Here is a 27,984-nt window from a genome sequence, read left to right on the forward strand (position 1 = left end):
CTACATCACAAACTTCTACATTGACACCAAAAATAAACAAATAATCCTGAGAAAAATTTCTAGAAATGGATGAAAATACAGCTTTTCCATTACAGAAATACATAAAAAAAATATTGAAATAGAATATAGGAAAATTGTACAGTACTGACTGGATTTCTAATCAAACAAATGCAGCATTGGTGAACATACGAGACTCTATACACCTAAAAAAACAAACAAAAAAAAGGCAGATCATTACAGTGAAATATTTAATGAAAGGAAGATGATTTCTAGAGGAAAGAAATAAAGTTTGGTCTCTTATGACGTTACACGGAGACTAAAATAATCAAAGATTGAACGACACCCACTCAATGACAAATCACAATAGAAATCACACATACTGTGTCCAAGTTTTCTTTTAATCCAACTTATAACTATTGCATAGACATGTTTTGTACTAAAGTCACTGGAAAACACTACATAAATCACGGCTTCCCAGATAAACAGAAAATTTTGTATAATAATGCAGGAAAAAAGCCCTTCATCTTCACTTTACCTCGGAAATACAAAGTTTTAAACTAGAGTTCTAGGAGACAGTTTCTAGACAAAACAAAAAAACAAAAGGCTTAATAAAAAATATTCATCATCTTGAAATGTGACAACTCCTAAAAAGAAAGAACTAATTTCTTGGTCTCTTCTAGGTATATCTCTACAATACAAATTGCAGTTGTTTTTTTTAAAGGACAGAGCTCGAAAGAATTCTTATCGAAAAGCTAAGTGTTTGGAAATGGCCTTACAGACACGACTTGATCATTCTTCTCTCTCACCTTTCTCAAGAAGAAACTTCGATTGCTTCTTTTCCGAACTAACACTAACACGGCCCAGAGAACAACTACTGATATAAACAACACCAGGCTTACTAAACTCAAAAAGATGACTCCGTTTACATCAGCTTCACTCGAAATAAAACCATAGACACAAAAATATTAAAAAGAAGAAACGCAAAGATTAAAAAGTCTCGCACAACTTCATCACACGAGACCCGTTTTGGTTGAGCTGAAATGGGTCAGTAACAGGAAGACAGATGTTACGTCTGTGGATTTTCAGCTGGAGCTATCTATTGCCTGTTCTAGACGTTCTTCAACAGCTGTTTTACCCACACCAGCACAGCAGGGATCTGTGGGATACGTACCCAACCTAACTCCCCATACACACCCTGATCCACAGAGCGATGCAGGCCGACTCACATGTAAACCACAAGAAACGCTCTAATACGCCCTTCTAGCCTTCAGGCTTGTCATTTACCCTAGCATTCCTCAACCGCAGCCATCTTTACCCACACCACACCTGCCTCCACCCTGAGGGACCCAGCCCCGGCTAATAACACGTCACTTACATGCAGGAAAGCCACCATCAAGTGCTGCCATAACTAGGATGTAGTTATTTAATAAGAATAAACCTCACTGAAGTATGTCAATCGTATTTATATACATAACTGAATTGAAAGTACACAATTCTCATACAAATAAAAAATTCTAATAGGTAAAAAAAAAAAAAAAAAAAAAAAAAAAAAAAAAAAAAAAAAAAAGTGTTGATTTGCCCCTCTAGATTATAAAAATACTGTAAAAGTAGCTAATGCCATTTCAAACTCTCTATTCACTAAAGTGCTCTCAGATACAACTAACAATATAAAGCGTAAATGCAACAGTCAGCGTACAGTATATGTATCTATACACACGAAACATGAAGCTATTCAGGCCCTGCAGAGCACGAACAAGAAAAAAACAAACAAACACTAGATTCTTTAAAAGAAAAAAAAAGATAAAAGAATTCTCAACGGAAATCGTTGATCTTAAACAAGGGGATAATAAAGTGAAGAACGTGTGTGTGTGTGTGTGTGTGTGTGTGTGTCGGGGGGTGATCGATGTCGTCTGGTCTGCTTGGTTTCAGTTGTTGTTGCTGGTGTTGAGAGACGATAACACTGGTGTTTTCTGAGGTGTGACACTGTGACACAGTCACTGAAGGGGGGTTGGCTCTCAGTATTTGGGTACTTTGGTGTAATCCTCCTGTTGGACACTTTTGCAGAGGCACATGGACAGCATCATCCCTAAAAGCTGAAGTAAGCAGAGAAGACAGTGATCATAATCTGGTTCTCCACTTCTCACACACACACACACACACACACAAATGCACGTTTAGCAGCTACCAAGCTAAAACAGGGCAGACTCAATACAGTCTTTTATTGTTTTATATAAAGCTGAAAACACTTACTACAAACAAACCTGTAATATTAGTCAAATTTTGGTTATTGATAAAGCTTCATTCCCAGTAAATTGAATACGAATATTTGTTTGAGTTCATTAAATAACAATTTCCTTAACACAAAAACCATAGCACATATTTACCTCAATCACTGCGATGGCAATGAGGACTCCCAGAATAACTCCATAGTTCCTTAGGAGCCAGTCCTCCACACTAGACACACAACCCTGGACACAGGGAATGGAGAGAGAGGAAAACACGTAAAAAGATATGCAGGGTTTGGAAATGATCCTGAACTGACGGAGCTGTCCAAAGATAACACCAGAAGAGACGAACAGAACAAGCCAAACTCTAACTAGAGGAGAGAGAGTGAGTGAAAGTCTAGAAGCGTCAGTGGTCCAGTTTACAGGAAACATTTTGATTTACAGTAAATTATTCATTCGCTTACTTAAACAATAGGACTGGGTGTATCCTTCAAATATGATACAGTTTTCAAATTAATGAAAGTGTTGGCATTATGGGAAAGGATTCAGCATCGCCCTTTAGTGGCCTGGTATATTGTCCGGTTTATAGACAAATATGCAAATATAAAGGCAAAAAATAAAGTGCTAAATGCTTGAATTTTGGCATGGAGTGAAAGGTCAGCAGGCTGAGAAAAGCTGATATCCAGTTCACAAAGGAAACCCATATGTTGCACTAAAAGCACATGGAAGGAAAGAGAGAATGCAGCGCAGATGGAGAGATGTAACAAACACCAGGTTGCATAAAATATATTTTGAGAAATGTCTCCTTTTTTTTTGTCCATGTAAATCAATGGTCACCAAAATTCTTTGGATAGCCACCCTCACGTCATTCAGAACATGTATGAGTGTTAAGGAATGATGACAGAAACTTCTTATTTGGGTGAACTATGCCTTAATATAGGAATATGCTGTATGTGTGTACCGTAGTGAAGACCGGCCAATCAGCGGACAAAGCTTCACACAGGCCTCTTTCTTTTATATCTGTGCCACTGATGGAATCATTTCTGCAGGAACATGGATATAGAATCTGAGAATTGTTCTTTTGACTCTTTATCAGCAGATTCTCCGTCCAGTTAGACGGTCCAGTCCAACCACAGCACTTCATCTGTGAGAGAGAGGAGGGGAAAGAGCAGGAAAGAATTAGATATTACAGCACCAACAACAACAACAACATCAAAATCACCCGGAAAGAGAAAAAAGCCATGAGAAAAGTCCATAAAAACACAATCATCTGTCATTTCTGGGATGTGCAGCAGATTTTACTGTAAGTTCACTGTAAGAGACTGCGGGAATGATGGAAAAAGTCAGTGAGGGAGGAAATGGCAGACAATAGCTGAAGGAAGAGCTCACCGTTCTCTGGAGGTAGTCCCAGGCGTGCTCCGATGTCTTGTTATGACCGGTGTAGTTCACCAGAACTGTGTTCACAATAGTGGACATCTCGTGTTTCAGCTAAAAATAGACACATGGAGACATGTTAGGATGCATCTGTGAAAAACACACACTGTTATCTGATATTTCAACAACAATCAACATTCTCTATTGAAAACACTACCATTAAAAAGAGTTTGTATTGCAACACCTTACAATAAGGTTTCAGGTTTCATTATTAGTTAACAATGAAAAATACTTCTGCAGCATTGGTTCATTTACAGCATTTGTTCCTTGTATTTGATGTAAGTTTCAACATTTACTAGAACAACATATATTTCTTAACATTAGTAAATGCACTGTGAACTAACATGAACAATTTCATTTTTACTAACGTTGACAAAGATTAATAATCGCTTCTCATTGTTCGTTCATGTTAGCTAGGGCATTATCGAATGTTAAATTAAACTTGATTGTAAAGTGTTACTGACTTTATTTTGCGATATTTTGGGTGTAGCAAAAATATAGCAAAATATAATTTTAATTTAAAATCACTGATTTCTATTTCCATATATAAATGTTTTTAATATTTAAATATTAAGCATATATTTTAATATGTAATTTATCACTGTGATGCCAAAGTTTAATATTTAGCAGCCATTCCTCTAGTCTTCAGTGTCACATGATCTTACAAAAATCATTCTAATATGTTGATTAAGTTTTGCTTCTTAATAATAAACCAGGCAATTTTCCAAGATGTTTTGATAAATAGAAAGTTGAGATTTTTTTAAATTTTTTTTATAAATGTTTTTACTGTCACTTTTGATCATTTTAAATGGCTCCTTGCATAAAAGTAAACTCCTTCTGATTGTCATCTAACTGTGTTTTAAATAGTTTGTGCTGGTTTTGTCATTCTTTACATTTTGAAAGCCTTTGAAGAGCAAATCAGTGTTCAACTGAACATTATCTTGAGAACACCTATGAAGTTCATGCATGTGTAGGGGGGCTGCTGAAGTACAGTGCACTAAGGGGGCTCCGGCAAAGATGAACTAAAACAGCAAAACCGCTTATGCACAGTGTGTGTAAGAGACGGTTCTGAATCTCGCCCTGTTCTGGGCATGCCCTGTGGTGAAGCATATAGAGTACTAACTAAACACAGCAAGTTAAGCTGAGCATTAAAAGCATGTGCTTATGGCTGGCGTTACTTAACTAAAACTGGTTTAAGACTGGCTGACCAAGCACAATTGAATTAAAGTCCTGCATTAGTGGATGTATACATCATTCCTAATACTACAGAAAGGCTGATAAGATGAAGTCCAAGTACTGTTGTGTTTTTAAAGTCAACTTTGGTGTGTTTGTGCATTTTAATTTTGTTTTTAAAGAGGTCGCTGTTGTCAACAAGACATAAAACGAGGGCTCTATAATCGCCCACATCAAAGATGGCACCTTTTTTGTTACACACGGAAACATCTCACTTCCACACACACCATCTTGTGCCATAAGATGACTGTTGTGCAATGAGTTCCACTTCCTCCATTTAAATGAGTTAGGAAGTAGTACTGTATATATAGTAAAATAACAGCAGTGAATGCGTAAATCTTCCTTTGGTGAATCCCAGTTTCTACAGCGTGGCCACCTGTTAACTTGCTCTGACACATTTCCTGTTACTACCTAACCCGGTGGGTTTAAACCAAAGGGTTAAAAGATTACAGAACAGTCACAACAGCTGACTAGAAAAAGTGTTGCAAGCTTGTAATGTGTTGCACAAAACATCCTTTTTAAACAAAGCCTTTTTCTGTGATGCAAACAGCAGAAAAAAACACGTTACCATCAAAACACTTCATACTTCTGGGTCATTTAGGAGAAATGTACAAAATATTTACATATAAAAATGTTGCTTTTTTTTTTTTTTAGCTTAGTTACATATCCACTAGCTAACAAACAGTAGCTATACAGCAACTATACTGAGGCCATTTAAAATGATAGTTCATCCCAAAAAAGTAAACCGTCATCATTTAATAAATATATACTAGCACACCAACAAACACTCTGGGCGTCCCGAGTTCGAGACCTGCCTCATGGACCTTTCCCGATCCCCCCCATCACTTTACTTTCTGTCAATTAACTGTCCCATAATTATAAAGGCAGGACATAAAATAACAAACATTTCTGAAATATTAATAAGTACTAAAATGATATATAAATAGCACTGAAATATCACCTACCCGGTCTCTCTGGAAGTAGATGAGGACTGCGGCCGTCACCTGTGCGATGAGGATGAGGAGGAGGCAGGTGAAGAACTGTAAACAGATGACAGGAAAAGTCAGTTCACTGACAATTACTGGAAACTCAAATAAAAGTGAAACCTAAAAGACTACTACGTCATAGTTTGATTTAAATATCCTTTAATTGATATCTTATAGTCATTAGAAATCCAGACAAAAATGTTCATGTGTTTATTAGACATATTAACAAACTTTCAACACTGCTCAATTACATAAAGAAAATGAAAAGGGTGACAGCTAGTTAACTTTATTTTCTAAATGGGTCAAACAGTTTAACAAAGACCCTTGCTGACCGCTAAGCTTATCCAGTGATCTAGTGGGTGCTAATATAGCCCCCACTTCTTGCACGGACATCCCCTAAATCTCACTGGCTTATCCCTGTCACTCCAGCTCAGTAAATCCAGCAGCATTAACCTCAGAGAGCCATTTCAAACGAACTCTTTATCATGCTAATGAGGCAGGGTTTTCTGAAGCTCCCTCAGCTGACGCTCTGGGCTTGTTGTGACTGTGATTACTGCAGCGTAGCAGCACCTCTCTGCCTGACAGCTTCTGTAAATGGTCCAGTGCACAATGAAGTTGTGCTAAAAAAAATTTATAGTGTCAAACCTCAAGCCATTAACACTTATTTTATAAATACTGTAAAAAAAAAAAAAATAAACACATAATGCAACACATTTTTCTACAACTGAAAATTTAGATGCAAAATATAATTTACATTAATAGCCTAGAGAACAGAAAGAGCTAGGTTTGATGTAGTCAGCATTTAGGCAAAATAAAACAAAATAATAGGCCAGAGCCCAATACAATCTGGCTCTGATGTAGTTAGCAGTAACACACACACTATATTATATTATATTATATTATATTATATTATATTATATTATATTATATTATATTATATTATATATATAAACAAACTTTAATGCAGTCATTAGTAATAATATATAGAAATATGCAAGTTTCAAACAATAAAATAAAATAACCCAAAACATGCTGGCTTTGATGTAGTCTGTAATAATTTTATGAAAATAAATAAATATGCGTTATATCATTTTAATAATAATACTCCATAAATCACTTACCAATCCAAGCAGGCAGCGGACCTCATAAATGGCACCAATGCAGCCAACGAAGCCCATAAGCATTGACAGAGATCCAATCCCAATCAGGATGTAGGCGCCAACTTTCAGCGTTGTGGATGACTCCTCTGCATGAACAACAAAGACAAAAAGCAATAAATCACACTTTCTGACAATGCCAACTTAAAAAAATGAATTATTTTTATAGAATCCCTTTATAGGATTATTATTTGATCTAACACCACAAACACAACAATTAAAGGGGTCATATGATGTGATCCTTTCTCTCTGGAGTGTTACAAGCTCTTCTAAAGATCTAAAAGATCTGTAAAGTTGCAAAGACTAAAGTCTTAAATCCAAAGAGATATTCTTTATTGAATGTAAGACTGCCACGCCCCCCTAAAACAGCTCGACCATTTCATGAACCTAGGAGAGGAGGTCATTCTGACTTTGCTACAATCTGGCACTTCTGAATGAGCTACGTTTTGTTATTGGTTTAAGAGAGACGGTCACACAGTGGAGTCAGCGGTCTTAACCGTCCATGGCTTGTGTATTGCAAACACTTACGAGCTTCACCACAGTGTCTGCCATGCAACTCTGTTCCCCTTTCGGGCTTGAACTAGTGATGGCCGATTCGTGAACGAATCGTTCAATTTAACCGGTTCTTCTTAGTGAACCGGTTAAACCAGTTCACCGAATCAAACTGAATCGTTTAAAACGGTTCACGTCTCCAATAAGCATTAATCCACAAATTACTTAAACTGTTAACTTTTTTAATGTGACTGACACTCTGAGTCAGAATAAACCAATATCCCGGAGTAATTAATTTACTCAAACAGTACACTGACTGAACTGCTGTGAAGAGAGAACTGAAGATGAACACCGAGCTGAGCCAGATAATGAACGAACATGCCCACTGCTGGAGCGGTTCTCGTTCTCGAGTCAAGAACCGGTTGCTTCGGTTTTCGGATCACCAGTACACTCAACCGAAAATCTTTTCTGTCGGACGCGTCTGAATTGAGAACCGATGAACTGATGATACTGCGCATGCGCGATTCAGCGTGAAGCCAACTGACTCACAGCATGTCTGAACCGAAGTGATTCTTTTGGTGATTGATTCTGATTCTGTACTAATGTTATGAGCGCGGGTATTTCGCTTGGATGAAGGGCTATCTGGCGAAACGTAAGTTCATTTAAAAACAAATACATCGCAATGGATTATGTTTTATTAAGTGGATCATGGTTTCTGCGCTGATGACACCTAATTTATTTACTTTATATCTTCAAGACTTAAATCCTCATATGCACATTATTGCTGTTACTGTATTTCGGTGTTGTTGCAAAATTCAAATGTAAACTTTTCATGATTATGAGGTTTTTAACTGACTAAAGTTATGATTACTGACTTTATATATTTTAATGTTTGATAGACGTGACGCCATTACGTCATCGCCAATGACGTCATTACGTCGAGCGTAAAAGAACCGCTGAACCGTTTTTTTCAACCGGTTTATTGAATCGAACCGTCCGAAAGAACCGGTTCGCGGAAAAGAATCGAACTTCCCATCACTAGCTTGAACTGATGGTAAATCTAAGGACATTATTAACTGTCTTAAGATATATTTTGAAAGATGAAGCTCACAATTATAGAAAGGGGTGTTACATTTCCGACAATGCTTGTGGTGTTCAGCCAATCACAATGCACTGGGTCAGCTGGCCAATCAGAGCAGACAGCGCTTGTCAGAAGGAGGGACTATGTAGAAAATTACGTATTTGAGAGAGGCGGGGCATAAAGGACCTACAATAATGTACAGTATTTGAAAAAGAATGTGTTTTTTGAACATTAAAGAATCTCAACATATTACACGTTACATGTTACATCAACATGTTACACCAAACACACAAAACAATGATCTTTATAAAAAAAAAAAAAAAAAAAAAAAAGAAACATCATAAGACCCCTTTAAAACCTCACTAGCAAAACAGCCCTAATTTTATATTTAGGAGATGCTGAAAATGAAATTTTCAGAGCTCATTTCTTTCTCTTCTGCAGCTACAGTCTTGCTTCAGGGCTTGCAGCTCAATTTCAGATGTGTGCAGAGGAAGATGTCACTTTGACATGAAAAATACTGTCCAAAAAAAAAAAGGTGTTGGTGTATCAAGTGGAAATAATTACCATGTCAAAGTGCTTCTCTTATCAAAACATCTTATTAATATTTTCAAACAGTATAGCCAAGTATGCCGACTTAATTGTATGTGTCTAATAATAGTTTTTGCAAAGCTTTCAGACAGATAAGACTGAGTAAGACCAAGTTAAAGAACAAACAGACTTTTATCACTTCTATCAGTATTGCAAAACTCAACAAGTCTTCTATAGTTGCTCAGTATATAAATGTGGTTTTAAGATTAGTCATGTGAATTTTTTTGTCATCATGTCAAAGTCTCGTATTAAAGTGGTAGAGCAGCTGGTGCGGAGCTGTGCTGCCTCCATGGGTAATAAGTTGTTTTTGCGATCCTTAGCTTCACACAAATCAGTAGCATTTGAGTAATTAAAGATTTGAAATTAGCAGTCGAGATCAAAAAGTATTGGCTGCACAAAACAGACAATGAGTGCATAAGCCTCCTGCAGTTCACAGCAGAAATGAGTCTGGCTGCTTGTGGTTGTTCTTGAAGATCCTTTAATAGATAAAGACGACAAAAGAAATATGGCTTGTGGCCCTGCAGAACCATCAAGTCCCCAAAACCATGTGATGCTCAAAGAAACCACAGAAAGTAGAGCTGTCAATTTAACATACTGATTTAGTGCAATTTATTATAGATCTTTTTTAAATGTAAGTGTGTGTGTGTGTGTGTGTGTGTGTGTGTGTATAGACAGACCGACAGATAGATAGATAGAACCACTCATAAGTAAGATCAGAAAGATTGTTAATGTTTTTAAAGTCTCTTATGCTCATTAAAAACTGTAATATTGTGAAATATTACAATAATGGTATTTTATTTTATTCTAATTTATTCCTTGCAAAGACGAAGTTGCATCGGCTTTTACAACAGTGTTACATGACCCTTGTGAAATCATTCTAATATGCTGAATTATTATCAATGTAGAAAACAGTTTTGCTGCCTAAGAGGACCTCAGACAAGTTATCAGTGACCACAGCTCAGTGGTTAAGAAAAGAGCATTTCACAAAATATTAGACCATATACTTATTATTTTTTTTAATTTACCTGTTAGTGATCTCTTAATTATTTAATATATGTTTAAATAATTATTGTATGCATCAAGCTATCACAGGCACTGTGTAAATGAATATTTCAACAGCAAATATATATATATATACACAGAGAGATTATTTAAAATAGAAAATAAAAATAGACCTTTAAATGGTTGTGTATATTGTAAAAAAAAAACAAGTTTCTTTTTTTTATTATTCAGCATATTATGTCATTGAATAATTAAATGTTAGATCTGTCACTCAGAGCCTTTCTTCCAATATTCAGTCCATCAGCACATAAATTAATCCAATTTTAGAAACCAGTTCACAAAACTATGAGGTTATTTTGCCCTGGTACGACCTTAAAAGCAAAACTGTGACATCACGGTTGTGACAGAAAACTATTCTGTTTTAGAAACGGAGAATAATAAATGGTCGGTAGATTACCTCTCAACCCAAGCGAGAATTCAGCGTCACATTTCAAAACATATGCTTCCTGTCTAAACCATTACATCTGTCTGAGGTACATTTCAAATTTCCACAACCTCACTGTGTGTTTGCTCATACAGGAGATTCCACAATGTTCTCAAGGTACTGTTGCAAACACCCCTCTACAGCTGAAAAACTGCAGTCCCAACAACCCCAGCAGTATTTTTTTACTGGAACTATAACCTGTTTTGACCTTTCAAGCACCATTTTTATGCTATGAAAGGTAAATACACCAAAGAATTAAGACATTTTATTTGTCATCTATATTAAAGGGGGGGTGAAATGCTCGTTTTCACTCAATATCCTGTTAATCTTGAGTACCTATAGAGTAGTACTGCATCCTTCATAACTCCAAAAAGTCTTTAGTTTTATTATATTCATAAGAGAAAGATAGTCTGTACCGATTTTTCCCGGAAAAACACGACCGACTGGAGGCGTGACGTGTGGGCGGAGCTAAAGAATCAGAGGCTGAAACTGAACGAGAGCAGCATCAGCAACGACTCACTCCGAGCGGGGCTCGCACCCGGGTCTCCGGCAGGGGAGGCGGACGCACTAACAAGGAGGCAGAGATATTTTAAGCAGTTTTACTCACCGCCTGCGGTTCCAAAACACGATCGTTACCCTTTTTCGTTGGGATTGCATCATCCTTAAGAAATAAACGATACGCAAATCCGTCGTCAAACTGGGCCTTGTTTGTAAAACAATCATCTTCGAAATGCAGGGAACAAACACAAACACTTGCACAACTCCGTTGATGCTCTGTAAAAATAAACTCCATCCACTGGTCCCTTAATGCTGTTTTTTTTTTTTTGGTAATCTGTGCAGGGTTGTCTTGCCCTGGCAACCAAAAACACACTTCTTTTGTGACTTTCGCGACACTCTCGCCCTGATCAGTGAAATGTCTGTGCTGCTCAGCCTCGCTATATATAAGGGAGCGCGCGCTCTTCCGGCAGAAGTGCCTTAGGACCCATATAAGGAAATTCCGCTCCATCTAACGTCACACAGAGCCATACTCAAAAAAAAACTTTCCGAAAATTGTGACAAACCGGTAGGAGTATTTCGGGAACAAAAATACTCCTTCAAAAGTACAACTTAATTTTTGAAACTTTGTCCATGTTTAGTATGGGAATCCTACTCTTTAACAGTGTAAAAAACTCAGTATGCATGAATTGGCATTTCACCCCCCCTTTAAAGATCAAGTACTTGTTTATTTCTTGCATTTAGATTTAACTTTAGAACTGCATATGTTTGGACATATCAGCCTCCAAACAACCAAACACTGATTCATGTCATAACATGTTCTGGTTTTATAACTGTTCAGTTGTATAACTCTTCTGCACAAATGAAAGTGCCATTTGAAACGGAAGTAAAACCTTTATGTAAAGAATAGGGATGAGATCATAATCTGGAAAATGGGAAAACTCATAAGACGTCATGCATTTTATATCCATGCAGTTGTGTGGAAAAACAACCTGGGAGAAAGGGAAGAAAATACAGCTGAGCAGAGAACACAACTTCCCGTTATTTTCGAGCTCAGTAGGGCCCTAAACCACAGACTAACAAAGTCAACAAACAAACTCTTTGTGCAGCGCAGTGTGGGAGCGACCATGACAGGACCCTTAGAGTAAAACACGGGACTACTTGACCTTGTGCTACTGTATCAAAAAGGCAAGGGCAAAGTTGAGGGTCTCCAAGTATGAGGACATCCTAAGATATTCCCTGCTTTCTCTAGAGGAAACAGCTGCATCAGCAGATTTTTTTTTTTAAATATCAATGTTTTTAAAATGGTCATGATAACAGATTCCACCGCTGCGATATCTGGAGACGCTGGACTAGATAAACAGGGGAGGGATGTAAAATATGAGGTGGGATGAAAGAGGAAAGAATGGCGCTGGGACTAGCTTGGCAAACCATTTCAGAGCTGGTGAACTTCACATAAATACTCCCTTGCAGTAATTTAACCCAGCATGTGCTGTATATAGACTTCTTGAGTGAGGGAAATGGTTTGGTGGCTTGGGCTTATGAAAATAATTGAGTTTCAGGACTATTTTCAAACACTGGACTTCAGTCTTCAGTAATGGTGTAAAAGAGACTTTTTGTGATAACTTTTCAGTCTTACAAAAAATATATATTTTTTTTTGGAAGCACTCTACCGGAGCACTCCATGCCCAAACTGGAGCTGACAGGTAAGACTGGTCTACATATCTTCAACAATTATCCTTATAAATATATTAATAAATTATACTACAATAAACTACTGTGAAACACGCAGTCTCTTGTTATTATTGCCTCTACGATCATTACAAGTCCCAGAAACCAGTCAACGCACAATATGCACAGCCTCTGTGTAACATTCTCGAAGTTCTTGATATTCAGTCCCTGTGACATAAACCATACCCATTAGGCAATGAACACTTTAAACACATTGCTTCCTTCCCCACAGCCACAACACAAACAGCCAGATATTAAGCGGGTGCTTTGGTGATGACGTCATCTTCCTGATCGTTATCACAACTGTAAATTATCTCTTAAATTTCCATCTTGTTTGTACTTGTTTGTTCATCTAGACTCAAAGCAGCTTGCTAGGAACTGTATTTCTTCATGGAAGTTTAACGTTTAATGAGCGAATAAAATATTTCAACCCAAAATAAATATCATTTATCTAATTATTTACTCATCTCACAACAACATTTTCCTGCTTATTACTCCGCTCTTTGCCAAATAAGTAAATAATTATCCTTTACTTACCCACAAACCAGTGAGACTTTCTTTTTTAGAATGGGAGTAAATTATGAAAATTGCCATTTGCGGGCCAACTATCCCTTTAAAAAGGTGTAATGTTTAGTTCAGTGCCAAATCTGTGCTAAAATAATTAAATAATAAATCAAGAGGATTTACGCTGGTTTCTCCAGCCTCGTTTTCCTGTTCCTCTCTCTTTCAGCATGCAGTCTACGTGGCTTTGGCGGTCCAGACAGAGGCAGTATTGGTACGAGTTCAATTCTCCATAAATCATGTACAGTTAATCTCTGTTTGGCTTCTGTATCTCATTCATTTAACATTTCTCTCCTCACTTATTTTGCTTTTGCTCTCGGTTTAAACCCTCTCTAGTTTGCTTAACATCTGTGCGAGTGCATGTGTGCATGTATAAACACAGAGAGTGCTGCATAGGAGGGGGTTTGTGGAAAACTTGGTTAATGGCAAAAAAATGAAAGATCCCCACGCCAAACACACAAATAGCAGCTGCTTTCACTGTGCATTCCAGCGTACGTCGAATAAACACCGGTACGAACTCAAGAGGATGGAAAAACATGTAATCAGCACCATATTGCTCTGACTCTCTGATAACGGTTAACGGTCTTCCAAACCACAATTAGTTTGGAGTTAGTAAGAATTTTGAATGTTTTTGAAAGAAGTATCTTATGCTCACCAAGGCTGCATTTATTTGATCAAACATATAGTCAGAACAGTAATATTGTGAAATATTATTACAAATTATACTTTTTTCTATTTTATTACATTTTAAAATGTAATGCATTTCTGTGAGTGATGGTAAATACACACACACACACACACACACACACACATACATGAATATAAATATTTACACACATATACACACACACAGAGGCTGACATTTTTTCGGGATTACTGCGGGTCACCCACAAAATGTCTATTAATCACGGGATTGGGACGGGACAGGGAAAAATGTCGGCGGGAGTGGGTGGGACTGGGAATACACTTTGATCCACAACTTTATACACAAATATAGCCTACTTTTTATATAAATAAACTATAAACTAGGGGTGTGTGCGATATGACGATTTTTGACCGTGGACGATAAAAATTTCTCCAAGATCTGCTCTTGAAGAAATATCGTAGTATCGTGCTCCAGCGCATTCTTTCAGCTGCAGTTCTGGTGTCTCCGTCATACACTGAACAACACCAGATGCATTCACAGCTGGGTTAACTCAGCCCTTGAGTTACTCTCTCATTTACATGTGCTTTTAAAATGTTTGATTCGCACGCTGCTCTTACCTGCGCTCCACCACCGCTCCATCACGAGTACAATTGGATCTCTCCGATTCAGAAGGTTATAATGACGACAGTAACCAAGCAGAGAGTTAAAGGCTAGTTCTCAAGGAGTCTGTCTGTTCATTTTACTGAATATATTCGGGTTGAAGTATGATTTAAACAGATTCAGCACATTCATACACAGTCGCTTTCGCATTAATGCATTCAAACAAATGTAATCTTACAGTGCTACTTCATCTGTATCTGATTTTGAATTAGCAGAAATTCATAAGAAATTCATCGATCTGTAGATAAAATTATATATATATATATATATATATATATATATATATATATATATATATATATATATATACATATATATAAAAGAAAAAAAATAATGTTTAAATTCAGGTAAACCTGTACTAAATCTTTCCATTTCTGACCAGTGGCAGCCTGGAGATGGTAACCTGATTTAATAAGACATACTCTCAGGGACACCATTACATACATCAGAACAGGAAATTAGGTTGGTGTTTTTGTACTTACGCAAAACCGTGATGAAACTTTGGTTATCCAGGATGACCCATAGTCCAAAGCCCATGATTACAGCTCCAAAGATCTGCAGGGCAAAAGAAACAGGCATGAACCAACATAAAGGACATGTGGCTTGTGTGTTTGTCACCTGCTTGACCCTTTTGGTTCCTCAGAACTGACCTTAGTTTAAACTGTGACTGGACTGTGGATAAGAGCACTGTGCTGCAGCCATTAACATACTCTAGATAACTGCTAAAGAGAGACAGGAACTCTCCACTGAACGGAGTTCTCATGCACTCCAGACCCAAAGTTTTAATCTAATAGGTCCAAGCTGTCCTCTAAATGAACTGGATCAGAGAAGTTGAATTTTCTCTTGTCAGTTCCCGTATATCATTCTGACATCTGTGGCTTGTCCTCTATACCAATATCAGAGGGAAGTAGTAAAGCAGCAGGCTGCTGTACAATTAAAGGGTCTTCAGAAGGAAAAATCAGAGAGAGTCGCACACATGCTTTTCATTAGCCTTTGATCCTTTATATCAGAGACACAACAGGTCAAGTTGAAGGTTTCCAAAGAAATGCAACAGAGAGCAAGTCTACTTCCTTACTAAGTGTGAACAATTTCCGAACAGGGATTTCCTACATACACCTCCATCACAGTGCTGGGTATTTTGGTTTTTGCCTAATAATAATGCAAATACATGTACGATGGCATGACAAAATGGTTTTTAAAAAGTAAAATAAAATGTTAATATAATATACTTAATGTCGTTAATATACTCTACTAATAATTATATTAAATAATGTATTTTAATAATTTGTATTTTTATGTACATGTCCACATATACCATGCCCAATAGGGAAATGTGGCAAAAGTTGAATGAAATTAAATGAAATGTATGAGTTCAACTCATTAAGTGAATTATTAAGTGGTTTACTAACCTTTGGTTCTAAAAGCTTAGCTAGCTCATACTCACTGTTGAGCCTCTTGTTACTTATGCATAAATACAGTTATAGTATTAGAAACATGCCTAAATAAATAAACATTTTACAGGAAAACTTAGTTTTCTTTCCATTTTTTACGACAGCAGCATTTTATTTACAAGCACTGAGGTCAAAAACTTTTTACATAAAAACATTTTCTTCTAGACTTTCCAAAAGGCTCAATTTTCACTTCTCCTAAATCTCCTTTTTAACACAGTATATGTATATATATATATTCTTTAATTTTTATTTACCATTGTGTCATACTTAACATATCTTATAGGAAATTAATAATGACACCGTTGTAATTGTTTGTGTGATTATTTGCTTATAGAAGGTTGTGACAGACCCAAACATCACTGCTGCATAGTTGCATTTGTCCAGTTGCCAAATATGTTATTGTGGTGATTACTTCCATTTCAGGCGCTATGGCATTTCTGTGCGGTGTTGGAAATATAAACATGATTCCTGCACAATCTAATGTGTAGTAACTTGTTAACTCACTCTCATGCATTGTGTGCAACACATTTCTTCTCCCTCTTCATGCTTCATCCATTTTCTCCACTGCTAAAGAAACTTTTAAGCCTCTTATAAGTCCTCGTCCATACTCCTAACAATTTTGGACCTTTAGACGTCTTTTAAGGGTTGCTTTCTGAATAACTTTTTTCTTTACTAGGATCTTTTCTTCAATTTTAAGAAGAAACACCCACATTTCTAAGAATTTTCTATGAATTCAGTTACTAGGAGCAACTCTTAGCACTAAGATTTTTCATGGATACGAGCCCAGAGCTAATGACAGGAAGCCACATTGCTACTGTGCTGAACTCAAGGCCATTGTTTGCACTGAGACATGGAATAAAGGTGTAGGAGTGTGTACACTTACAAAGAAGAGGAGGTTGAACAAGAACAGGAAGTACTTGGTGGCGGCAATGCATCCTTTCCCCATGATTGGTGCTCTGTAAATAAGAGAAGAAATCTCATCAAAACTCTGAGAGACTTGAAGAACAACGCCAAAGCTGATGGAGAAATCTCCGAACAACTGACACGGAGCAGGTCAAGTTCTGGACATGACAACAAGAACTAAAGAGTTTCTCTCAGCACATTGCTAAAAACAGTCCGCAGGTGATAATGTGTAAGCTCTCGCTGAAACAAAGTGGAAAAAACCTGCTCTATAAAACACAGCGGTTACTTATTCTGGTCTGGTTGATTAGTTTCAGTTCCATTAATTAATTATATTAATACCACTGCAAAAAAGTTTCATTTTTTTGAGGGTTTCCAGTTAAGTTCTAGCCTGGTAATACCAGACTCTGCTACTTCACTTTGCTTCGTAGACAGAGTCTGGAATGGCATAATAGAGAAGTGTTTTTTCTCTCGCTAGGGGGCGCTTGTCTGAAGTTTAAAATCATTGGTTACCCGTAAGCCAATCAGATACGTTTAGTTATGACGTATGTTATTCGCCTGTACAGCCACATCGAAGTACAGACATCATGCATTGAACTTAAATCTATGATTGAACTTCCACTGTAAACCTGTTGTAAACACATGATGATGCGAGCGAAATACCGAGTGAACATGGCTGTAAACGACTTTTGCAATTTGAAAAAGAGTTGAATGTTCTCCATAACAGAGCAAATTGCATCCCGTGTCTCGTTTCCCATTTCCGCGGTCGTTTCGGTTTTCGATTTCTCTAACCTACAATGTAAAACTCGGCACTAAGCATCTACGTCACGGCTCTCAGCCCGCCCTCTGTTCGTTGATTGGCCCGGCTGTTTCCAGACCGGTGGCAAACAGAAAGCTCTGACGCTGTATCAGACTGAATACAGAAGCGAAATGAAATTGAGCGGAAGTAGGAAGTCTGACGTAGTCAGGCTAGTTAAGTTCCAGTGTAATGTCAAACTTTTTTTTAATGACCAGAAAGTTTAAAGAACAGCATCTTTACTGATCAATTTAATGTATCCTTTCTGAATTAAGGTATTAATTAAAACAAAAAAATCTTACTGAACCCAATTTTTTTTTTTTTTTACACTGCAGTATTGTTATACAGTTTTGTCCTGAGCATTGTGCAATGTAATTCCAATGAGCAAAACATTGCAGTATTTACTTGTTTGTGTCAAATGGAAGACACGTGTAAATCATGTAAGTCTGTAATTAGTGCTGATGTGCCAGCTCAAAGCAAATATGATCAATATGACTCATGACTTAATTTAGGGAGTCATCAAATGGGCAGTTGGTCTCCGCTCATTAAGCATTAGGTAACATTACTGGCAACATTATCTAAGTATTCTATTCATTTTATTCCTTTGTGGTTAATTACACAAGGACATTTTTAAATGAGATTTTGTGAAATACTTTATGATGTCGGACCTTTAAAATGGTCTTTCTAGTGGGACTCCCTAAAGATATTACTCATAAATATCTTCTTATTTCAGTACAAGGCAGTAAACCGCTTAGTCATAAATAAGTTCATCAATTTCTGAAACGGAGAGGGAAAAAAAAAGGAAATATTAAAACATTTCAAAGTTTGACTCTAAAGACATTTTTGCTTACAATAAGCAATTTTGGTACTGTGATGTTTCACTCAAAAATGAAAACCTAAGTTTTTTTGCCATCAGTTACTCGTTAGTCGTTCCAAACCTGTGTAAGTTTCTTTATTATGTTGAACACAAAAGAAGATATTTTGAAGAACCAATCAGTTGTTGGTCCCCATAGGGAAATAAATACTATGGAAGTCAATGGGGTCCTTCAGCTGTTTGATAACCAGCATTTTTCAAAATATCTTTTTTCATGTTCAACAGAAGAAAGAAACTCATGCAGGTTTGGAATCTGACTTACACCAGTCCCTTGAAGTAATCTTGACTCAATTAAATTGCTCTTAAAATATTGGCACTCTCTTTAAAAGCCTCTGTGAACATTTAATGAAGACACTAGGAAAAAAAACAAAAAAAAACATGACAACTACATTTCTCACTGAGAATTAGAAATAAACTTTTTGGTTCTCACACGCGCACACGCACACACACACACACACACAAGTATGGAGTATTATGCAATATATCAGGATATGAAGTCAGAGAGTCACAGAGCCAAGCTTACTTGCCGTCATCTTTTAAAAAGTAAAAAGAAAGTACTCCAGGGAGCTATAAACCAGACTTTTCTGTGCTGAATGCAGCCTTTTTCTGTATTTTATTCATTTACAAAGGGGAGTTCAGAGAAATAACAACATGGCCAATGCATTTCCTCTCTTTCCACTGTAAGCATGTTCACAGCTATGACAAAAATAGTATATGACATGGGATTGGACTTTTCTCTTATTCTTCAACATTCAGCAGTTTAGTCTGAGAAAACAAGCATACATATGGAAGGGGAAGTACAAATGGCAGTAAAGTTTCATCAGGTGTAAAGAGGATTTGGTTTTCTATTCAGCAGTTTCAACTAGTCATATCCAAAAAAGAATAATGCAGCAGCCATCAGCCACAACATTCTAAATACATGAACAAACACACACTTTGGCTTGTATGGAAGCATATGGGTAGCAATATTCAATTTGGAATGTAAAAGGACAATGCAATATGTAAAATGACAATGCATTTCTGTATTTCCATTTACATTTTCCAATACATTTGTGAAATGTTTGGTGCAAAATGAAAATGAAAATTAAATTACATAATTTTCTTTTGACATTTTATACACTAGTTTAATTATGTAAAATGAATACTAATTTTAATGCTTTATAAGTTGCAAAATTAAAATGAAAATTATTACAGAAATTATTAGATGTGTATAACATGTTCAAGCAAAAACTGTGGCAAAATTATCATTAAAATGCTATTTTTCTTAATTGTAATTGTAACTTCACTGTTATGCAAGGAGAGATAACTATTTGCACTGTATTTATCAGTGGGGCAATATATTCATACAATACTATAATCTAGAAATAATTTGCAAGTCACAGCAGCACAAATTATGTGCCCAGCTACATCTGATTCAAATATTATGCTAATTAACAGTGAGCGGTGGTTTCAGACATTACAGTGCTTCACTCGCACTGACTCTTATTCTGTCTGAAAGAATGAAAAGACCGAGCTGAAGGCGGAGCGATTCAACCAATCAGATGAAAGCAGCATTTTCACCCCCAACCAGTGCGAAAGAAACATTGAAGCCATAAACTGAAATGATTAAAACGTAAACGTACAACCGTCTTGTCCATGTTTTCTCACTTGAATCCTCTCGAATCTTGAGTCTCTTGATCTTCTGCAAGCCCCGCCTTGTTCACGCAGTGATTGACGTGGCAGAAGGGGGCGGAGACGTGATCGGCTCGGAATGCATTTTCAGTGTGCACATTGAATTTTGCTACATTCATTGCGGGACTTTGAATGCAATCGTAAGTGTCTTGACTGTGAGTGTTGATGCAATTAAGAAAAATAGCATTTTAATGATAATTTTGCCAGTTTTGGCTTGAACATGTTATACACATCGAATCATTTCTGTAATACATTTTCATTTTAATTTTGCAACTTATAAAGCATTAAAATTTGTATTATTAAAACTAGTGTATGAAATGGCAAATGAAAATTATGTAATTTTATTTTCATTTCGCCCCAAACGTTGCACAAATGTATTGGAAAATTTAAATGTAAATACAGAAATGCATTGCCATTTTACATATTGCATTGTCATTTTGCATATTACATTCCAAATTGAATATTGCTACCCAAATGCTTCCATAGGCTTGTGTGAATGTGTTGATGGTGTAGTTGGGGTTGCAGGAAGTAGTGTTGCCATCTGGAAGCTGAAGTACATTATCTCTGTTCTTTACTAATCTCTACAGTCGCTGTCAGCTGGACTTTAACTCAACTGTGCAGATGTCACCCATTCTCTGGTCAATCACAACATCCCCTCCATAATACAATGATGGCATGCTGCCCCATTCCATACAATGGACAAAGCCGTCCTATCCTAGGCTTTTTAGCACAACACAAAAGAGCATCTGAACACACCCAAGCAAGCTTTACACTGCTGATGTTAGATACTTCCTATAGATCACATGACCAGCAATTTAATCCAGGATAATCACTATAGACTTCCCCCAGCAAGTGTTCTTTGACTATTATTTATTTGACAAAGAACTTCACAGTACTTCAGCATGCTTTTTACACATGTATAGGGTGTTAAACATACACAAAAATTATTAAAATGTTTTGTTGGTATGTTGTCAGTCAATCCATCAGTGCAGTAATGTTGAATTTTGAACAGTCGGTGCTTAAATATCCATCTAAAAGTTTAATTTCAATATCCTTATATGATTTTTTAAGAAAAATAAATATAGACAATTCAAATATGTAAAAAAGAATGACCCCAAACTTTTAAATGGTAGTACATCTATTTTAGCAGTTGATATCAAATTACACTTGAGTTCAATTGGCTTTGTTAAAGAAATTAGTAGCATACATGATGTTATAACAGACTAAATATTAAATAAATGCCCTTTAATATGCTTGATTTAAATACCACAAGTAAACAAGGATTTCCTGCACACGCCTACATCAATTAATATGGCAAATACATATTAAAAAAAAAAAAAAAAATTATATATATATATATATATATATATATATAAAATATATAATTTTTTTTTCCTGTATTTTGTATTTCCGTATTTTATCATACATTATTGGGACCTAGGTGCATCACATTAATAGTACTTACAGTAATTATAGTAGTATTTATAGTACACAACATAATTCAAAAAGTTGGACACTGAAGACAAAATAACTACAGAGGAAACTATATTTGTTTATTAAATTATGGTGTGAGTGAACTATTTTTATGCTCTCACTGCAGCATGTGATCTCTCTCAATAACTGTCATTTAGATTTTTTTGTACTATCATTAGTTTGTTTCTAGTTTGAGAGCCAGTGATTTACATGTCTGGAACACGTGCTTGACAGAAAACATAAAAAAGGTGCAGCAAAATTACTGATGCTGTCTTCAGGGAAAGGAGGAAGCAGAGCCTTTAATTAACCAGATAAAAACATTAAATGCTATTATCATAAAATCTTTAGATTGAAGGCCTAGAGCACGCCTAACACGGAGGAGTTTTAAGTTATCCCTCCTTACATTCTTAAGTTCAAATGTCATCCATAAAAATAAAAAAAGTCATTACTACAACACACACTACAACTACAACATTACTAAGTCAGGCTTCTTGAGTTAGTAATTTAGACTGATCAAAAATAACCAAATTATGGGCCAAGTAATAATTCACCGCTTCCAACACTATTTTTGCATAACCCTATGATTTTCCCACCAGCCAACATCTTTTATACTCCCAGGGCATTCCTATGGCAACCATAATTGAGACAGCGTCAATGCTCCACTTTGGGAGGTGGGGGGCTGCAGTCTCACGCCCCAGTTACCCATGAGTCTCCCCCCCCACCCCTCCACCGAGAAGAAGGTCAAGCCATAGCTAAATGAGAGCTGGGTCTTCAACAGCCACATCACAAGCATTACAATCACAGGGGGAAACAATTATCTACTATACTGTACCATCAGGCTAAATGTTCTGTGCTATATTTGTCAACTTGTGTTGGTTAGCATCCATTGTCTACAAAAAAAAAAAAAAAGTTTCCCTCTCACCATTTCAGGGATTGGAGAGTATGCTCAAAGTTTTTCCCCTCTGTATTGCTGCACTTTTAATTGTATTGCCCGTTTACAAAGAATCACTTTTTTTTTTCACTTTGGACAAATCATGTACATTTATCATATTGCATTAAGTGAAATAAGTTATCTAAAGCATCACATGCAACCTCTGCCTGACAGAAATACTCTTCATGTGTGTGTGAAGGGCTTTGACACTTGAACACTTTCACTGGTAATTAGGTTGCAGACTAGGGCCGGTCCGAACATCATTTTTTGAGCTTCAAAGCTTCAATAGTAATCAACACCGAATATTCGAAGCTTCGGAGGGAGAGGCTTAACACATTCTTGTTATGAGCTTCTCCTCCTTCTATTCAGAGAATGGCAGATTTTGTTTACTAACATAACGTACACACATACTAAAGCGCAGAAGACGCTCGCTGGGTTTTCAGCTGCAGCTGCTCTGAGAATCACTGCATTAGCATTTAACCATTTCATTTGAGAAAACTACTGTCATACACAGCAGTTCCTCACAGCAGCCCGTCAAAATAAAAGTATAGTTTAACATTAAGAAACGTCAGAATATATTACAATTTAGCAGTCATAAGACTTAATGCTACTACTGCTAATGCGGATGAATAAATCTTTATTTTTAAAAGAAGAAAATCACATTTGTTTTCTTTTTTAATTCTAACAGTAAACCTCTGTTGTACAGCACTTTGTTTGCCAAAAAATAAAAGGGTTTAATTTACATTTGATTAGGATAAATTAAATGAATGTTTTATGCCTTTATCTTATTACCAGAAAAAAAATAAGAACATCTTATAGGGCTTATTATCATTCAAAAAATACCTTATACAAAAAAAAGAATAGGTTTAAAATACAAATCTGTGGTTCTTAATTTTTTTATTAATTCACAATTTGTAATCGGATGTTTACTGTAAACTTTTTTTAGAAATATCAATAGTATTTGTTATGAAAATAAATAAAAATAAAAAAATAATAACAATAATAAAATTGAATCGAATCAAATCAAATCAAGAGCTTGAGAATTGAAATCGAATTGAGTCGGGACATCTGAATCAATACCCAGCCCTATCGGCCAATAGCAATGCACTGGGCCAGCTGGCCAATCAGAGCAGACTGTGCTTGTCACAAGAAGGGATTTTGTAGAAAATTATGCGTTTGAGAGAGGCGGGGCATTTAGGACCTACAATAGTGTACAGTATTCGAAAAATAATGTTTTTTGATCATTAAAGCATGTCAACATTTTCGGTTACACCAAATACACAAAATAATGATCTTAAAAAAAAAAAAAAAAGCATCATATGACCCCTTTTAAACATTACATCATAACACTAGGGTTTCCCAAACAAGGCTTGATGTAAGAACTAAGAACTGTAGTGGGTTTGCAGGTTGATAAAAAGCTAATAATTCATTAAATAAATAAAAAATATCAAATAAATGTACCCCTTTAAACAGAAATATGTACTCGGTTTGTAATGGTGTCGGAGAGTGTCGTTCAGAAACCAAAAAACTTTGTGTAAACACAACCCAGTAGGTGCAATGGAACGGGGGATCAATCAAACTCCGGTGAGAGACACGCAATCGAAAAAAAGTGTGAAAACACCGTAAAATGATTGCTCTGTTAGTGCAGTTCATTTAAATTGATCGTGAACACTGCCGTCTGAACCTTGGTGCAAACCAAGTGGAAAGATCTCAGTGTGTGACGGAGGAATTCCTGGCACTATTTTTACTCCTTTACACATTATATAAGCTCTTTGTGACTTATAAGCTGGTAAAAATACAATACCACCTTATGTACACACATACAACAAGCTGATTTAGCCCAGCACATAACAGTTTTGGATGTTTGGAAGGGTTGCAAAATATATTCCATAATTGCTGCCCAATCACGGACCAGTTGCATTAATTTAGCTACTATTGCTAAGACTGTGTCGTAAGAACTAGTCTGACCAACAAGCTCTCAGCCAAGTGGTAATGAGTCTTATTTTTCAGACCAAACTACTTTTTATGTAACTGACTTACAAAAGTTATCACTACTCCTAAAGAAGAAGAAAAAAATCAGAGGACTAACTTGTAAGACTAGTCTAAGCCTATATGCAGGTTGTGACCTTTTGTTTCGTATCTTTAGGTTAGTTGTTGAAAATTACAGTGTGAATGCTAAATGAACCAGGACTCTATCATTTTCTTTTTTGATCTGTACCAAAAGAACCGGCCTACAAGATTGAACACACCCTTAATGAGTCCTGCATACGTCACCAGAGAAAAGATTGATTAAATGTTAAAATATATATATCAATAAATAAATGACTTACAAATGAAACATTAGCACAGATTGATTTTTCGAGGATAAAATCTAGAACATGGATTTAGAGAATAGATATGGTGAATTTTCGTTTCATGTCAGCTTTAAACACCTTCTATATAAATATGAAGCAGAACATTTGTTTATTGAAAAAAAAACATCAAATGCAGTGTGTACTGATATATGAAAGCTAAGTAACAACAAGGAATGCTGTTGCACATTAAATCTTTTTTTTTTTTTTAGAAAGCAGCCAAACCTAAATTTTCCTTTGGAAAAAGAACTGCCTATTAAGTTTCCGCTGCAGGCCTGTCTTGGCAAAGCAGCTCTTAAACACATAGTGGCATCCCATTTTTAGCTGGCTCCAAGGAGTTTTCCAGCTAGGAAAAGTCAGAGTAAAATAAGGGGAACATCTGTATCCTGGCCCTCTCTCTCTCTCTTTCTCTCTCTCTCTCTCTCTCTCTGTGGGCTCATTCCAGTCAAGAGACACGTCCTGGGAGGTCTGCCAGCCCTTAACCTTTTATGGACCTGAAGAAGCATCCACTGCTTAGCCCCAACTCAGTTCTGACCTATTTCCACATCTGTGCTTTCATTACAGACAGATGTGCAGTCCTGACAGCAGAGCAGTGACCCTCATATCCTAGAATGTGTTTACTAAATTGTTTTTCGTTCAGGTCAAGTATAGTACCGTGGCAGAACAACTATTTGAATCTTGCTAAACAGGTTTCCTAAAATCAATATGTTTATAGCTAATTACCTGAATAATAACACATTCTGTTTAATGGCAGGACACATTTAACTATATTAACTATCCTTACGTTTTGAGATTTGTCACCACTAGGGCTACTGGTTCATTCTAGACTTGCTGGGACTTTGGAAGTTGGGAATTATGATGCAAGGTGCATTCAAGTCAGCTCGATGCAAGATGGCGACCTACCTTTTCTACAACAAATTCAGCATGAATTTAAAACTGTTTCTACAAAATGATGAAGAAAGATTATGTTTTTTGTTCAATTTACACTACCATTCAAATGTTTGGGATCAGGAAGACTTGTAATGTTTTTTTAAAAAGTAAGTCTCTTCTACTCATCAAGACTGCATTAATCGGATCAAAAATACAGAAAGAAAAAAAAATTAATCTTGCAAAATGTTATTACAATACACAATAATTGATTTTATTGTAATATCCTTTAAAATGTTATTTATTTCTGTGATAAAAAGCTGAATTTCCTTTTTTTTCAGCTATTACTATAGTATAAAATATGCTGATTTGTTATTAAAATGATCAAATGTTGGCAACACTTGTGCTACCAAATTGTTTTTTTTTTGTTTTTTTTTCTTTTTGGAAACTGCGATACTTTTTTCAGGATTTTTTTGACGAATAAAAAGAACAGTATTTATTCAAAATATAAATATTTGCTATTACTTTTGGTCAATTTAATACATCCTTGCTGAATAAAAGTTGTAATTTTATAAAAATAAAAAAAAATTGAATGACCGCAAATTTCTGAATGGTGCATATAGTTATAAAATATTTTTATTTTAAATAGATGCTCTTCTTTTTAACTTTTTATTCATCAAAGAATCCTGAAAAAAAAAATTTCACAGGTTCCAATAATTATAAAGCAGCACAACAATTTCCAGCACTGATAATAAATCATCTTATTACAATGATTTCTGAAGGATCATGTGACACTGAAGACTGGAGTAATGATGCTGAAAATTCGTTGAATCATAATTTCATTAAATTGGATTTTAATTATTTTTTTTACTTCATAATTTCACAATATTACATTTGTTCCTGTATTTTTTATCAAATAAATGCAGCCTTGATGAGCATAAGAAACTCCTGAGTAAAAAAAAAAGCAATATATAAATTGTAGTACAACACTTACATTTTATAGATGCAATTTAGTTTTACTGTAAATTGGGGAAAATAACTTAATCTGTTAACTTAATCCAGATTACATGTAATCAATTACTATATTAGCCAGCTTTGTATAAATTATTTTCCATATACTTTTACTGAATTCCATTCCATGACATATCGAAATCACAATGTTAAAGTTCCCTCATATTTGCAGGTGTCCCAGGACCGTGGGAACACTCAAAGCTAATACAAAGAGTCGCGCCTACACTCCACGCGACTGCTAACAATTACAATGCTGCTTTTTTAAAAGCCACGAGCCACTCCCGCTGCTCACGGCATCAACGCAGACAACTTGTTGATCAACACGGGCTTCCGAGTTTCTACACAAGCCTGATCAACATTAAAACTAGTTAAACCACAGCTGCGATGCATTGACCGGAGGAGGGTTAAATCGCGTCAAATTCAGCTGTTTGTGATTGTTCACAGGAACGCAGTGAGAACGGCACCAGCTGCCAGTGCCACATCAGCGAACATTTTAAACTATATACAAAGAACAAAAACACACTTAAAATACAACATAACTAGTTTACTATGGTAGAAAACGCGATACAAAGCTACTCTAGACCTCGTTTACTAGTAAGTTTAGTTTACTGCCACTAACGTTACTTCAGGCTAGCAGACAGTTAAATCACTTTTAATAGCTTCTGTAACCTACTAACAGCTTAGATACAAGTGAAAATAATGTACCTCTTTTGTGTCGAGTCGTAAGGAAGATCCCGTTGAGCTGCTGTCAGTGAGTTCGTTGTCGTGCTAGAAAGACTGAACAAACAGACTAGAGGAGCAACAGAAGCACCCTCTTTAACCCTTTACTGCCCCGCCCGGCTGAACCCACACAGTCTGGGCTGAACACAGTTAACATGGTGACT

At 36.1% G+C, this 27,984-nt stretch overlaps 1 protein-coding gene across 1 annotated transcript; it reads right to left on the reverse strand.

The window, feature by feature from the left end:
• Nucleotides 1–377: 377 nt before the first annotated feature.
• cd82b (CD82 molecule b) lies at nt 378–27,961 on the reverse strand. Its single transcript, XM_026287696.1, has 9 exons — nt 27,806–27,961; nt 17,110–17,182; nt 15,258–15,330; nt 7,000–7,124; nt 5,858–5,932; nt 3,615–3,713; nt 3,187–3,369; nt 2,385–2,468; nt 378–2,093 (listed from the first exon to the last, which is right to left on the reverse strand). Exons 2-9 carry the CDS (start codon nt 17,170–17,172, stop codon nt 2,016–2,018), a joined length of 780 nt encoding a protein of 259 aa, XP_026143481.1. The 5' UTR covers nt 17,173–17,182; nt 27,806–27,961; the 3' UTR covers nt 378–2,015.
• Between the last annotated feature and the right edge of the window lie 23 nt (nt 27,962–27,984).

This window comes from Carassius auratus, chromosome 18, assembly GCF_003368295.1.
Source record: "Carassius auratus strain Wakin chromosome 18, ASM336829v1, whole genome shotgun sequence".
Taxonomy (NCBI): domain Eukaryota; kingdom Metazoa; phylum Chordata; class Actinopteri; order Cypriniformes; family Cyprinidae; genus Carassius; species Carassius auratus.